We start from the raw sequence: 13,281 nt of genomic DNA, 5'->3' as shown, positions 1-13,281 counted from the left end.
AGTGATCCCGTGTCACTAGCTGTGGTATTTAATTGGTATTAGGGCTGCATAGCATTGGAATATTTAGCTTTCTGGGTTTATTTAAGCATGAAAAAACACAGGAATTTTCACCATATGACTTGAATCATTCCAGTCAGACTGGGGTGATTATGTAGGGAAGTGCATCTGCATAGAAAATAAAACTTTTATTGACAAAAAAAAAAGCTGCTTGCAAAATTTTCCAGATGGTGCAACACTAGCAAATGCATCCAAAGTAGTTTTTTGCTTTTAATTTCATTCAGAGCTTTGTGTCGCTGATTTAAATGGTTAAAAAAAAAAAAAAAAAAAAAGGGTTGTGTTGCTTCATGTCGGGACTGACACGGTTTAAGGTCCGAAATATTTCCATACAACTGACACTGCATTTCTTTTTGCAACCAAATTGTCCTTTTTAGCATTCCTATCCTGTTCCTCATTCCTTTTACAGATCCTGCATGTTAAAAAACTCCTGTCTTGTTAATAAAGTTAAAATAAAACTGCTCTAGGAACCTTTAAATTAGAGTATTGTATGCCCTTTCACATCAGACATACTTCTTTTGTAGATTAGTCAAAGTAAATAAGAACCGTGCGAGTTTCCTTTGGTGTCAGGCAGCTAATAAAATTGCAGCATGATCTATTTGAGTTCATTTGTCCGATTTCACATTGCAGGAAGTGCATTCACACATAGCAATGATATAAAGTGCAGTCCATAAATAATTTATGTATAGTAAACTTTATTTTTGTTGGTTGTTTTCTCAGAGCAAAGGTGTAAATCTGAAATATACTGAATTTGAAACAATATTAAACTGATAAAAGCAGCAAATCTTCACATCTGAGGAGCTGGAACCAGCAAATGCAAAACTTTTTCATCAACTAATTACTGATGAACCTTAAGTGGCTCTATAATGTTAGTGAGAATAATGTAAAAATCTAATTTCAAGCATTGAAAAACTATAATCAATGCGTTTCATATTCAAAAATTCTAGGTATGTGTCTAGATGGATAATGTCATAAACAGCATTATTGAAATTATGAAAATGTGATGGAGTGACACTATCTAATATTTAATGGCCCATTCACAACATAAAAAGCAGCATTTTTTTGAGTATTTTCTCAGAGCAAAAGGTGTAAATCTGTAATATATTGAATTTGCAACAATCTGAAACTGAGAAAAGCAGCAAATCTTCACATCTGAGGAGCTGGAACCAGCAAATGTTTGATATTTTGGTACAAATTACACCTAAAAATGAAGTAATTATATAATGCCAGTGACAAAAATGCAATTTAAGGCTGTAATCATAGCGTTTCATATTGACAAATTCTAAGAAGTATGAGTCAGGATGGATAATATCATTCATCGCATTGTTGAAATTCTGAAAATGTGATGGAGTGACACTAATATTTAATGGACCATTCACAATATAGCAAGAAGAAAACTTTGCTGTAGTTGGTTATTTTCACAGAGCAAATGCGTAAATCTGTAATATAACTGTAGTGTGATCTATTAGTTAATTTGCCTGATTTCACATTGCAGGAAGTGCATTCACACATAGCTTAAATGATAGAAAGTGCTAATAAATGAGTTAGGCAATGCATAGTGTAGTATTGTATGTAGTATTTTCTGTACACGCATAGGTGCATAAATATTTTCTCAACAGTAACTGTGAGTCTTGTCCCTTAACACAGAACTTTTTCAAACATGCTCTCCACTGATTGGAAATATCCAGAGGAGATTGGAAATAAGGAGGGAAACGAAATATGACACAGGTTATGAGAAATTTCTGCACGTTGCAAGTTCATGATTCTTTAGTGAGCCTCCTGAATCACCAGCGCGCCCCAGGCTCAAACTATGTGAACTAGTCGAGGCGCGCTTCATTTAAATTGCTGGACACTTAAACAGCCGGGAAAGTGGACACATCACTTGCACTTGATAAGATAAATCAAGCCGTCCTCATGCATTATTCACGTCTCTAAAATGTATTCAGCAGCAGTTCATTTTCCGCTGTCCTCACAAAGAGCTAAAGGAGGGTTAACTGAGTGTGAGAATATGAGGAGCCATTCAAAGATCGATGAAGGGCTAAATTGACGGCCGCCAAATGGAAAATAAAATAATGAATAAATAAAAAATCGAGGAAGATATTTTTTCTCCTTGTCTGACTCCTTTCAGGGTTCAAGACAGCTTGCCTGCCTCTCCCAAACTGCTTACAGTAAGAGGATTGGTTGGTAACAATGCAATCTTTAATTTATGATAAACTCCAAGCAAAACGGGTTGTCGGTTCCCTGGCAGAGGCACTTAAAAAGAAGACAACGGCGAGGTGAAGAGAAGAGTGAGGAAGGCTTGTGAGAGAAAGGGGGAGAATAGGCGGCGTGATAATTGAGTGGTGACAGACGGGCAGACAGGCAGGCAGACAGACAGGCCGATGGAAGGAAGGGCATACAGGAAATGAAAGAGAGTGATTATGCTAAGGGCACCGGAGACGCAGGTACTAAACTAAATGTAGACTGCCTGTCTACACACTTATACAATGCATTTATGCGGCTGACGTTTAGCCTCCCTGCCAACTTTAAATCTCTGACTGCAACAAAACCCCAATGAAAACAGTACGACATATTTAGCCCACCTTTTTTCTTCTTTCATTTAAAAAATGAAAAAAAATTAAACAGACGGTGATACTGCCATAAATCTTAGCACTTAAAGCCTCCCTGTTTCTTCTTAGCCCATGTGACAGCCCACAGTGTGTCTGCCAGCGGTGCAAGTGAGGCGTAAGAAAAGGGGTCGAAGGGCCCATCCATGTAAGACGAGATGACAAGGCTCTGAATTAATTAATGTTTGTAATAAAAAAAATCGTTGGTGAAGAAAATATGTCTAACGGCAGCCCCGGGGCCTTCTGTGGTAATTAACTGGAACACAAGCCTCGAATACTCGCCCTCCTCCTTCTTCTCCCTCTCAGTCCTTCTTATTTCTTTCTCCCTCCGTGGATCTTGACTTTTTCCCTCTCCGTACCTTGATGTCTTTTTCTCTCTTTTTCTTTTCACACTTATTTCCATTCTTTCCCCTGCCGCGTTGTAACCTACCCCCTAACCCTTTCCTGCCTGCTTTTTTACCTCAATCCTTCCTCCAATGAGCAACATTGATTGTGCACTTTGCCGCTCCATGCCTGCATGAGTTCCCCGGAGAGGAGAAGACTAAAGCAGCGATGTGGGCAGTGGAGGAGAGACAGAGGAAAGTGTGTCAGACAAACAGAAAGATTATGATCAAGATGCACAAATGGTGACGGAGATGCTGGATGAGAAAAAGGGAAGAGGGATGACTATGATGAAAAGACTTTGCATGGTTTCTTTAATCAAACATCATAGTCTGGGGGGGAAATTGAGAAAAAAATCTCAATGGGTCAGCTGCTGAATACGACCCACAATGTGCAGTGAAAAATAGAAGGGAACTTGCATATCGGAGTGAATCTCCATTGCAAAATAGGCTTTACTGAAGATGTTTCGATGCGGCAGATCTGCTTGGTCCATCACACCGGCTGAGTTCACTAATTGGTGGCTGAGGCTTGACCGAAAGAAGCAATAAATGCTGACTGATACCGACTGTCAACACTTAACATCACTGAATTAGAGCTTTTCTAATATTTTAGATTTACTTTTTTGTTCTGGTGTTTTTTGCAGAAATTTGATTCAAAGTCTTAACGTCATGTTGCATACGGACATGTAGTATTCATCTACTTGCCAAGCAGGGAGGACGGGTCATTGAAGCTCAGCTGAGGTTAAGATCAAAAATTGTTCAGAGTTGAATACTGAGTCAGACAGAATGATTTTCATTTTGTCAACATTAGTAATGAATGTGCTAATCAAACCTTAATCCAGTCACCTTGTCTTTTCTAGCACATTTAAAACAGAAGCTGACCCAAAGTGCTTTCTGTTTAAGACAAAGGACTAACAATACAAATCTACGACAATCAGTCACAACATAAAAATCACTGAAAGGTGAAGTGAATAACACTGATTGTACAATGACGCCTGTCAAGGGGAGGAATATATTAAGCAGCCAGTGAGCAGTGACAGTTCTTCAAGTTGATGTGTTGGAAGCAGGAAATAAAGGGCAATTGTAAGGATCTGAGTGAGTTTAACCCTTTGATGCACAACATGGGTCAAAAGTGACCCATATTGTGCATCATATTCAAGGGAAAATGAGTATCTCTTGACTCATGTTGCGCATCAAAGGGTTAAGAGGGTTCAAATTTTGACGGCTGGGCGACTGGGTCAAAGGTTCTCCAAGACAGGAGGTCCTGTATGGTGATCCTGGTATACGGTGGTCAAAGATGAGCCAAGGTGGGACAACCGGCCACCCGCAACCGACAGGTGTCCAAGGCTCATTTATGCTAATGAAGAGTAATGTTTGGCCACAGAGTTCAGATCCCTCAGCAGAGACACTTAAAAACAAGCCCACAACCCTCAACAACTGAGCCACCACTACCTAGATATCATATTTTTCAAAAATAGAATCGAGAGGGAACATGTATAGAGAGAATAAAACAGGCCCTAAGATAGAACCATGGGGGACGCCACATTTAATGGCAGCAGAGGATCATGAATAGAAGCATATTATGAATAAAATGATTCTGTCTCCAAGGTAGGACATGAAACCTTTAAACACTGAACTCAGTAGAACAATTTCTCACTCCAGATGTTTTTAAAGAACATTGTGGTTGCCATGATGTTGAGGAAACAGACAACTAAATGCACAATACTCAGAGATACTTCAAGAAGTTCTCCGCCTTACCAGAAAACAAAGATTGTTCTTGTGTTATGTTTCAACATAGTCTTCTTTAACTTCAAGCTTGCTATCCTAAAAAAATGGCATCTTGAGCCTTCAGATACTCCTTGGCAGCATGGATTACTTCATCATCAGTCTGAAAATGGCAACCACACAAGTGGGATTTCAGTTTGGGAAACAGGTAGAAGTCAGGCGGTATAGGTCGGGTGAGTAAGGTTCATGAAGAAAAAGCCATATTTTGGTACTTCTGCCACCGATACTGAGTGGATGGGTACGCTGTAACAGCAGCCAGCTTTCCTCTCCTTTTTTCTTTGATTGCTTCGTATACAGGTTCCAGGTGAGGCAGAGAACTTTCTGAAGTACTCTCGTAAAGCCAATTCGTGTTTTTAACATCAGAAGGGGAACATACATTTCGCTACCCTTTCAAGTCCGCAAGGAACTGTGTGTAAACCTTTGCAGGTGTTGGTGAATGTGTACATGTCTGGAAAACAAAAAATTAATACTTGTGTTGAGGGGAAGCTGTGCGAGGACATTTGACGTCATCCACACCAATCAAAAGAGTTATAAATAAAGCAGCTGCTGTTGGACTTATGAGGCTTAATTTTGGCGCGATTTCCACTGATGGCACCCAAACAAAGTGGGAAGTTCCAGATTCTCCAAAAAAACTCTGTACTGTCTAACTCCAGCTGCAAGTTATTCCACAGACACACCCTAGGAATAATCACTTGCAGGTTGCTATAGCACAATCTGTAGCTAGCTGCTATACTAAAAAGTGCAAACTCACAACCGATCTCCCTGAAATATTCATGACAGTGTTTGATGTGAAGGGTAGCGGGCTGATGAAAACCCTATTTGTAGTGTGAACAGAACCATGTGTGCGTCTGCCGTCTGCGTTCAAATTCCCCATTGGTCAGCACGCGCAGATCCAAAGAACCTTGAAGTGGCCTTAAAGTGAGCGTCAAAACAACAGCGATGACAGCAGATGGAGGTGACACCAGACTTGTAATACATCACGGCACTCGCTCTGCTCCCCTTTTTGTATTCAGATCCTCGGGTTAATGACTGAACACCGGTCGCGTTCTGCCAAGTCGATGCAGGGTTACATATATTTATAGCCTCCGCTGCTGTCAATCAATTTCTCAAAACCAATTTTCATTCCTACGTCTGTGTTCTCACATCTATCCTGCAGCTCGTTCCTGCTGTTTCTCTGGCATCTGGAAAAACTACAATTCTAGGAGCCTGCGGTTAAAACGGATGAATATATGTTTGCAGCGTTGTTTAATTGCAACTATCGGCTAAAAGAAAAAAACTGACGATTATATGTTTCTATAAGACAGAGGCGTCATTCCCAGCAATCTCCTGTTGGAGGCAATCCAGTAACGAATCAGTCAATATTAATCGAACAGCACACAGCGAAGATAACCCCACCAGTTTGACCCAGCCAGGGGAAAAGGAGTGTAATCTTTGCTGCTTTTGTGGCTTTAAAAATGTAACAATTGAACAAGAAATTCAAGTTTTTGGGGTATGGCAGAGATTTAGTGCAGCTGCTCTGCTAAGGCGGCGCTCACGCTGTGCCTCCCGTGTAGACGAGGTGTTACACCGTGTCTACTCAGCAGCTACGGCGCTCCATCTGTGTCTATACATGAGGCGTTCAGGCACACCATCACTGTAGTTTATGTGCAAAACAAAAGAAAACAGAGTTGAAGTGTATCGAAGTCGGGCTGTGAATAGTGCTGAAAAATGTGGATCAAATCCTTTTTGTCATTAGACTGTATAGAGACCCTTAAAAACATGCTAAAACACACAAAAAACTACCAAAATTTGTGCCTTACAGTAGGGGAAAATGCTGGTAATGAGTTCAAATTAAACACATATCCATAAAAACTTAATTTTTCACCTTCATTTTGTGTTTAGAGTCGGCTTCTCCTGGCGACTGGCATACATGTGAAAACCGCAGATTTAAATAACACTCTGAGAGTTTATCATCTCAATCATGTAGGCCATTATGTGGCCAAACTGAATGCAAACTGAACTCTATTACTAATTTGACTGGGGAATGTCTATAAGATTTTAAGGAAACTTGCCACTTCATAGACCATAAACAATAATAAATTATCATATGACCACTCACAAAACCCATATTCTCCATATACTATATTGCTTGCATTGTTCTAAGTCACAAGTGTCTGTGTTTAACCATCCATCCATCATCTATACACCGCTTAATCCTCATCAGGGTCGCGGGGTCTGGAGTCTATCCCAGCTGACTTAGGGTGAAGGTAGGGGACACCCTGGACACATAGTCTATCACAGGAATACATATAGAGACAAACAATTACATTCACACCTACAGACAACTTGGAATCACCAACTAACCTCAGCATGTTTTGGACTGTGGGAGGAAGCTGGAGAACCTGGAGAAAACCCACACATGCACAGGAGAACATGGAGACTCCATGCAGAAAGATCCCAGGAAGGCCAGGATGCAAACCAGGGACCTTCTAGCTGCAAGGCAACAGTGCTAACCACCGAACCACTGTGTTTAACCAGCATTTTCTAAACATTTTGTCAATACCATACCCAAGCTGCTATGTTTTTGTATCCAGGAAGATCACTACGGTTTCAAGCAAGACAATTTTCTACAGACCAGTGATCATGCACATAACAAATAATAATAGTTGTTTTTTATTTTTTTAAAATGTGACTAAAACAAATAAAATTAGCTTTTATTGCTGAATCTGTGTGTATTTTTTCTTCTGTTTTAGCATCAAGTCTCTCCGCTTTTCAAAGAAGCTCTCCAGAGACGTTTTTATTAATTTTGGCAGAGCTTAGATTGACAGCTTCATTTAACGGCATGAAAACTGAGTCAAGTGTGGGAAACAAGCACAGATGGAAGTGATGGGAAGATGATTCAGTAATTTTTCAAAATAAAAAACCATGCAGACTCTGCCTGAAACAAAATAAAAAACATGAAAAGCACTCAGAGAGCACAGCACTCCTCCAAGACTGCTCATTCCCTGACCTTGCACTTAACACAGGTGTGTGTTATGCATGTGTACGTTATGTACGGATACCGAATCACGTGACCTAAATATGCAGCGGGCGGCGGGAATTGATGGGACTCAGAAACACCTCCACAATTTAATTAATTGTTCCTTATATCATTTCCAATAAGTCTGCAGCAGTGGATTTGTAGTAGGATTGTAATCATGTGATCATCAGCAGGCAGCTGACGTGGCGTTCACTTGTTGTCATGGTTACAGTAATGCCGTGCCGCTATCTCAATGGGAAAGTCCTAAACAAATCTGTGGATCCAGACTATAAGCCGCATCACTGCCAAAATCTAATCACTTGATCCTTGTGTCATTTCTGACCTTCCCTGGAAATTTCACCCCGATCCGTTTGTCTGTTTTTGATTAATGCTGCGCATAGACGGAAGGAAGGAAGGATTCACGTACGCTGATCATCACATCACTCTGAGGCGTTCCTTGGTGGAAACAAAATGTTTTTCTTCTTTCAGTGCTGCCGGGTACCAAATGACCCTCGGCCCGGTGGTTGAGGACCGCTGTCTTAAAGCATTAAGAGACACTGCAATCATGGGAACGGAATAGAAACAATCTGAAAACACAATGCCGGAGGCTTCCGGTGTCACTGGTGCAAAGTCACAAAAAAATCATTTGAAACCATCAACGAAATGATAACCTGCATGTTGTGTTATTTCAGACACATTTTCTGTTCCAGAGCAAAACATCTTATCAACTTTTGCATTTCCATGAAACGCTGTACAGGCATTCAGGATCCCCAGATGTTGAACAAAGTCGATGTTTGTGGTTTTAAGTGAGTGAGTGAAAACTACTGAACAGATTGTCGTGACATTTGGTCCAGATATTCCTGCTTGCCTCAGACTACTATAAATTACTTGGCGATCTTCTCACTTTTCATGTCACACCATCGTCTGGTTAAAATCCTAATTTGTCCGATGGTGTGATAGATGAATAAATACCTGCCATCAGTCTCAGCTGTGCTTTGTGTTTAGGGCTAATTAGCTGATGTGAGCACAGCCTCTCAGAGCTGCTAGCACGGCTGCAGACTCCTGTTTCTTTTTGGTTTTAAAGGCACGTTATTGGCCTGCTGTTCTATCCAGGCATCATTAGAACATGGGAATAGGAGACAGATTGTTAGTCTGTTCACACATCTCTGTAGCATCTCAGGTGTACGGAGCAGCTTTTCCCAATCAATTGTTTTTCTGTTCATGTTTGCAATCTTAGAGCAGAATCAACGTGTCCTCAGACAACGTCAACAAAATCTCTGCTTGTGCTCTTTCAACGACACTAAGAAATACTTCATCTAAGGATATGGAAACGCACCTTTAAGTCTGATCCGTACAGATGTCAGTGGGCTACTGAGCGCTGTGCCACCACAAGTGTGAAGAAGGAGGATTGTACAGAAAGCTACGGTTGTTACTCACCCGTTCTCCAGAGCGTGGTCTCTTCTTTGGCCTGCTGGGGACTGTGTCTTCTTTAGGGTTGGTGTCTATGGCCCAGTAGGAACCCTGAACGGTGACCCCAGAAACAGACATGTCAGCCTCATGTTTGTGTGTTTCGCCAGCACTTCTCATTGCTCTGTGGGTTCAGGTACAGAGTTCTAATTCTTTTTCATCTGTCTTTTAATAAGGAAAAAATCCACAAATCACCCCTTCAGTATAAAAAGTACAGAATTTAGATTTTTACGATTGCAAATACAGAAGTGTACCTTATTTATTCAGAATAAAGGCAGCAAGAATTCAATTAATGAACCATTCATTTGTGAGAAACGCTGTCAATAAGTACAGAAACTCATGTCTTAAAATGCAAAATCCAGATTTGCAAGCTAACTTACAGATGAGAGCTTGAAATTATCTTTCATTATGGTGCTTGAGTCAATTTATTTAGCCAAATAATGTATCTTTAGACAATTTTACTGAGGCCCAGAAAGCAAACGACATTAGTTATCCATGCACAGTGACAAAAGCGGAGTCATACAGGTTACAGGAGACAACATATGACAGATATAATGTCACAACACAAACACAAAAATCTAGATTTCAAAACAAGATTAACAGAACTCAGAGCGCATGTTGTAATAAACCAAGAATTTACGATGAATTTGGAAATAAGCAACCAACCAACAAAACCTTAATTGTCAAAAATCAAAAACCTGTACATGTAAATATCTAGAAAATCACATCTAGAAATCAAGAACTGATAATTGGGCATTACTAATTTATAGACCAGAATTTGCTCAGTGGAGACAAAATCTAAAAATCAAAGGGATTTGGATCGAGCTTGTTTGTTTCCTTCAGTACAATATCTGATATTTTTTAAAACTCCTAAATATCCTGCAGCTGTAAACTCTGCACATTTGCAAGGAAAGCAGTCAAAACTTTCACAGTTCTGGACACAAAAGATCTTCTGGCACCCATCGCCAATCACTCAAACTCCTTTTAGACTACGAAAACATTAACCCAGGGATGACCTTCAAAGTGAAGTCTGGGTTTGAACTTTTCTTCAGGATATTTTCTCTAAAACCATTTCTGACAAATCAGTAGTCAAAACCCACTACTGATCTGAGAATACACAAGAAAAAAATCAACCCTCTCTATTGTATTCCTCGACAAGCACCAAACATCACGGCCTCCGATAGAAGAGAAGAAAATCTAAAAAAAAATTAAGTAAAAGCTTCTTTCTGACCTTGAAAGACTTTTAATTTCCTGAGAACTACAGTTTCTTCCATTTAAAAAGAAAAAGCTGTCATTCTACTTCACAACTCCATTCATTTACATATCAATTCCCCAGTTTTAGATAATGTCGCAGTCAGAAGTGGAAGATTTGAAAACATATATATCATTAACTGCAGCCTGTATTTGTTAATATCTGCATTCTTTTTGTCTTTTGTCTTTTTGTCTAATTATATCCTAGCAGGGTTAAAATCATCACATTTTCAGAGTACTTCCATCTGTTCTCATGCGAAAAGTAACTCTGCTTATTGCTGCTACCATAAGTCTCATATTTTTCTCACTTCTTCCGAGCGAAGCAGCTTCATTCTCCTTAACGGGAGGAACTAAGTGTGACTAAACAGAAAAAGTGCAGTAGATGGATGCCTCGCATCCCACAAAACCAGTGCATCTGTTGTTCTTCCAGTTCTGGATCAAATCAGTTTTCTCTCGGTTTCGTTTTCCTGCATGCTCCTGCTTCCTTTCCCCTGAAAATCCACTGAAATCCTTTTGATACACAACGTTAAAACACAGCAGCCTCCAAAATAAACACATACAATGAGAAAGGAGGAAATCAATTGCTTTTAGGTCCTTGATTTCCTCCCGGTCTGATTTTTCTAACCCCCCCGCCCCTCATCTTTCATTTCTTTCCTCTCCCCTCCCAAGGAGGTCCAAAGCTGCAGACTGAATTGAAGAGGTTCATCTAGGCCACACATACACACAGCTCATCTCTCAACATATATCTCCCCTATTCTTGCCTCTTCTCCTCCCCCTGTCTCTCAGTCCCACATCACTGAGCAGTACACAGCCAATTAAAGTTAGCACATGCATGATTTAGCTTCTCCCCTCTCTCTGTGGCTTCAAACAGAGCATGTCCATTCAACTTCTACACACACAGATGACCTCCCCCCACGCCGAGGTATCGACCACTTCGATCCACGGTGTGAATTAAGGTGCTAGTCAGGTCCAAGTCCGGCTAATCAGGGGGGAGCCGCTCTCTTTGTGTCTTTGCAGACTATAGGCCTCCACTCAAGCCCAAGGATTTTGTTTGAATTATTTAAACCTTCTTCCCCCCTAATTCATTTTTCAATGGCTCCAAAATCCCCGCAGCCTGGAGAAATTCCTCCTCCTCCTCCTCCTGCTCCTTCACCACCCTCCCCCTCATCCCACAAAACAAAATGAGCCAGAGTTTTGAGAGCTCAATGAAAAGTTTTGGGCTTGTTAAAAAAAAAAAAAAAAAAAAAAAAAAAAAAGTGATGGATTGTCTCTCAATAATCCTGTGATGAGTCGAAATGCAGACATTTGAGCTTTTATTAAAAAATCGTGTAGGGACAGGCTCCACTGATCAACTGTAATTATATACTTTCCTCCCCCCTCGTCTGAGCGACTCCCATTCGGCACAAACAAGGACTTGACAAATTGTTGTTATCAAACCGGCACTAGAAACTCCAAACTAAACTCTGCTTCCCGACCAACAGAAGTAGCAGCAGCGAAACATATCTAAAGCTTCCTGTGATTGTGTCCACCAGAGAGGAGAAACAGCCCCTAATAAAGCAGAACAGATGCGTGAAAGGCCTTGCATCTGAAGGAGTGTACCTACATATACTTATTATTCATTACTCCCTGTACCACATTATTACTTGGCAGAATCAATATCGCAGGAGCCACAGAAAACAGAGAAAGCGGCATTAGGCATTCAGCACAGCCGCTTTATGGAGTTAAAAAATGGTTTTAAGTGCAGACACTCTTGTGTGTGTGTGTGTGTGTGTGTGTGTGTGTGTGTGTGTGTGTGTGTGTGTGTGTGTGTGTGTGTGTGTGTGTGTGTGTGTGTGTGTGTGACAAAGAAACAGTGTGTTGCACTTATGCACAAGTGCACACGCATGTGGCACAAGGCCAACGAAACACGTGAAGTCACCTCGGCCTCATTCACAAGTTCCGCGAGACAGAACTGCGTCTTCATTGTGTCATTGTGTGGCAGCGGCGTAATTCAGGCCGAGCTTTTCAGTCGTATTATGTTGTTCGGGAAATACTTACTTTTCCAGGGTCGTCTTTGGAACGAGGCACTTTGAGAAAACACTTGTTCAAGGACAGGTTGTGTCGTATAGAATTCTGCAGGGAGAGACAGGCGGAGAGAGAGGAAGGGAAAGAAAAGAAGAAAGAGGACAAAAAATAAAGTGAATTAACAAGAAATCTACTTTTTCAACATTTACAGTTACTTTACTGCATTATCCACTCATTGTTGTCCTGTTCTATAGTGGTCATTGCAATGGCAGCTCCTTGCTTTTTCCAGTTTTTGTTAAAGGATAGGTTCGAAACCAATGCAATAACAGTTTGGGACCCAGCACAGCGCAATTTCTTCTTCACTCTGATGTAGAGCAGAAAGCAGCTGGTGATGAAGGGAGGCTGCAAAAATATGGAATCAAGACCAGCATTAACACTGCTAGTAGGAAAATACTGTGTTTTTTGGGACAAATCTGTATCTTACCAACAATTAGCATGCACTGCCCTTGTGAGACTTGCTAGCTTAACCCTGTGAGGCCCAAATATTGAAAAAAAAGATAAATACATATAATTAAATAAAACAAAAAAGTATTACATATACACACACATACATCCCACCACTAATATATATGTATATATATATATATATATATATATATATATATATATATATATATATATATATATATATATATATATATATATATATATATATATAAATAATCTAATTAATTAC

At 40.3% G+C, this 13,281-nt stretch overlaps 1 protein-coding gene across 4 annotated transcripts in view; it reads right to left on the bottom strand.

The window, feature by feature from the left end:
- LOC111585271 (forkhead box protein J3-like) overlaps positions 1–13,281 on the bottom strand; it is an 86,460-nt gene that overhangs the window by 32,671 nt on the left and 40,508 nt on the right. For all 4 annotated transcript variants that reach the window (XR_002747812.3, XM_055012627.1, XM_023294705.3 and 1 more), the window contains 2 exons: positions 12,579–12,653; positions 9,261–9,344 (listed from right to left, as the gene is read on the bottom strand). Coding sequence is in view for 3 of the 4 variants with exons in the window: in XM_055012627.1 (XP_054868602.1) it covers positions 9,261–9,344; positions 12,579–12,653 (159 nt within the window). In the remaining variant the exon portion in view is untranslated. The remainder of the gene's footprint in view (positions 1–9,260; positions 9,345–12,578; positions 12,654–13,281) is intronic.

This window comes from Amphiprion ocellaris, chromosome 8, assembly GCF_022539595.1.
Source record: "Amphiprion ocellaris isolate individual 3 ecotype Okinawa chromosome 8, ASM2253959v1, whole genome shotgun sequence".
Classification (NCBI taxonomy): domain Eukaryota; kingdom Metazoa; phylum Chordata; class Actinopteri; family Pomacentridae; genus Amphiprion; species Amphiprion ocellaris.
The sequence above is the reverse complement of the archived record's forward strand: the minus strand, read 5'-3'. Positions and strand labels throughout refer to the sequence as shown.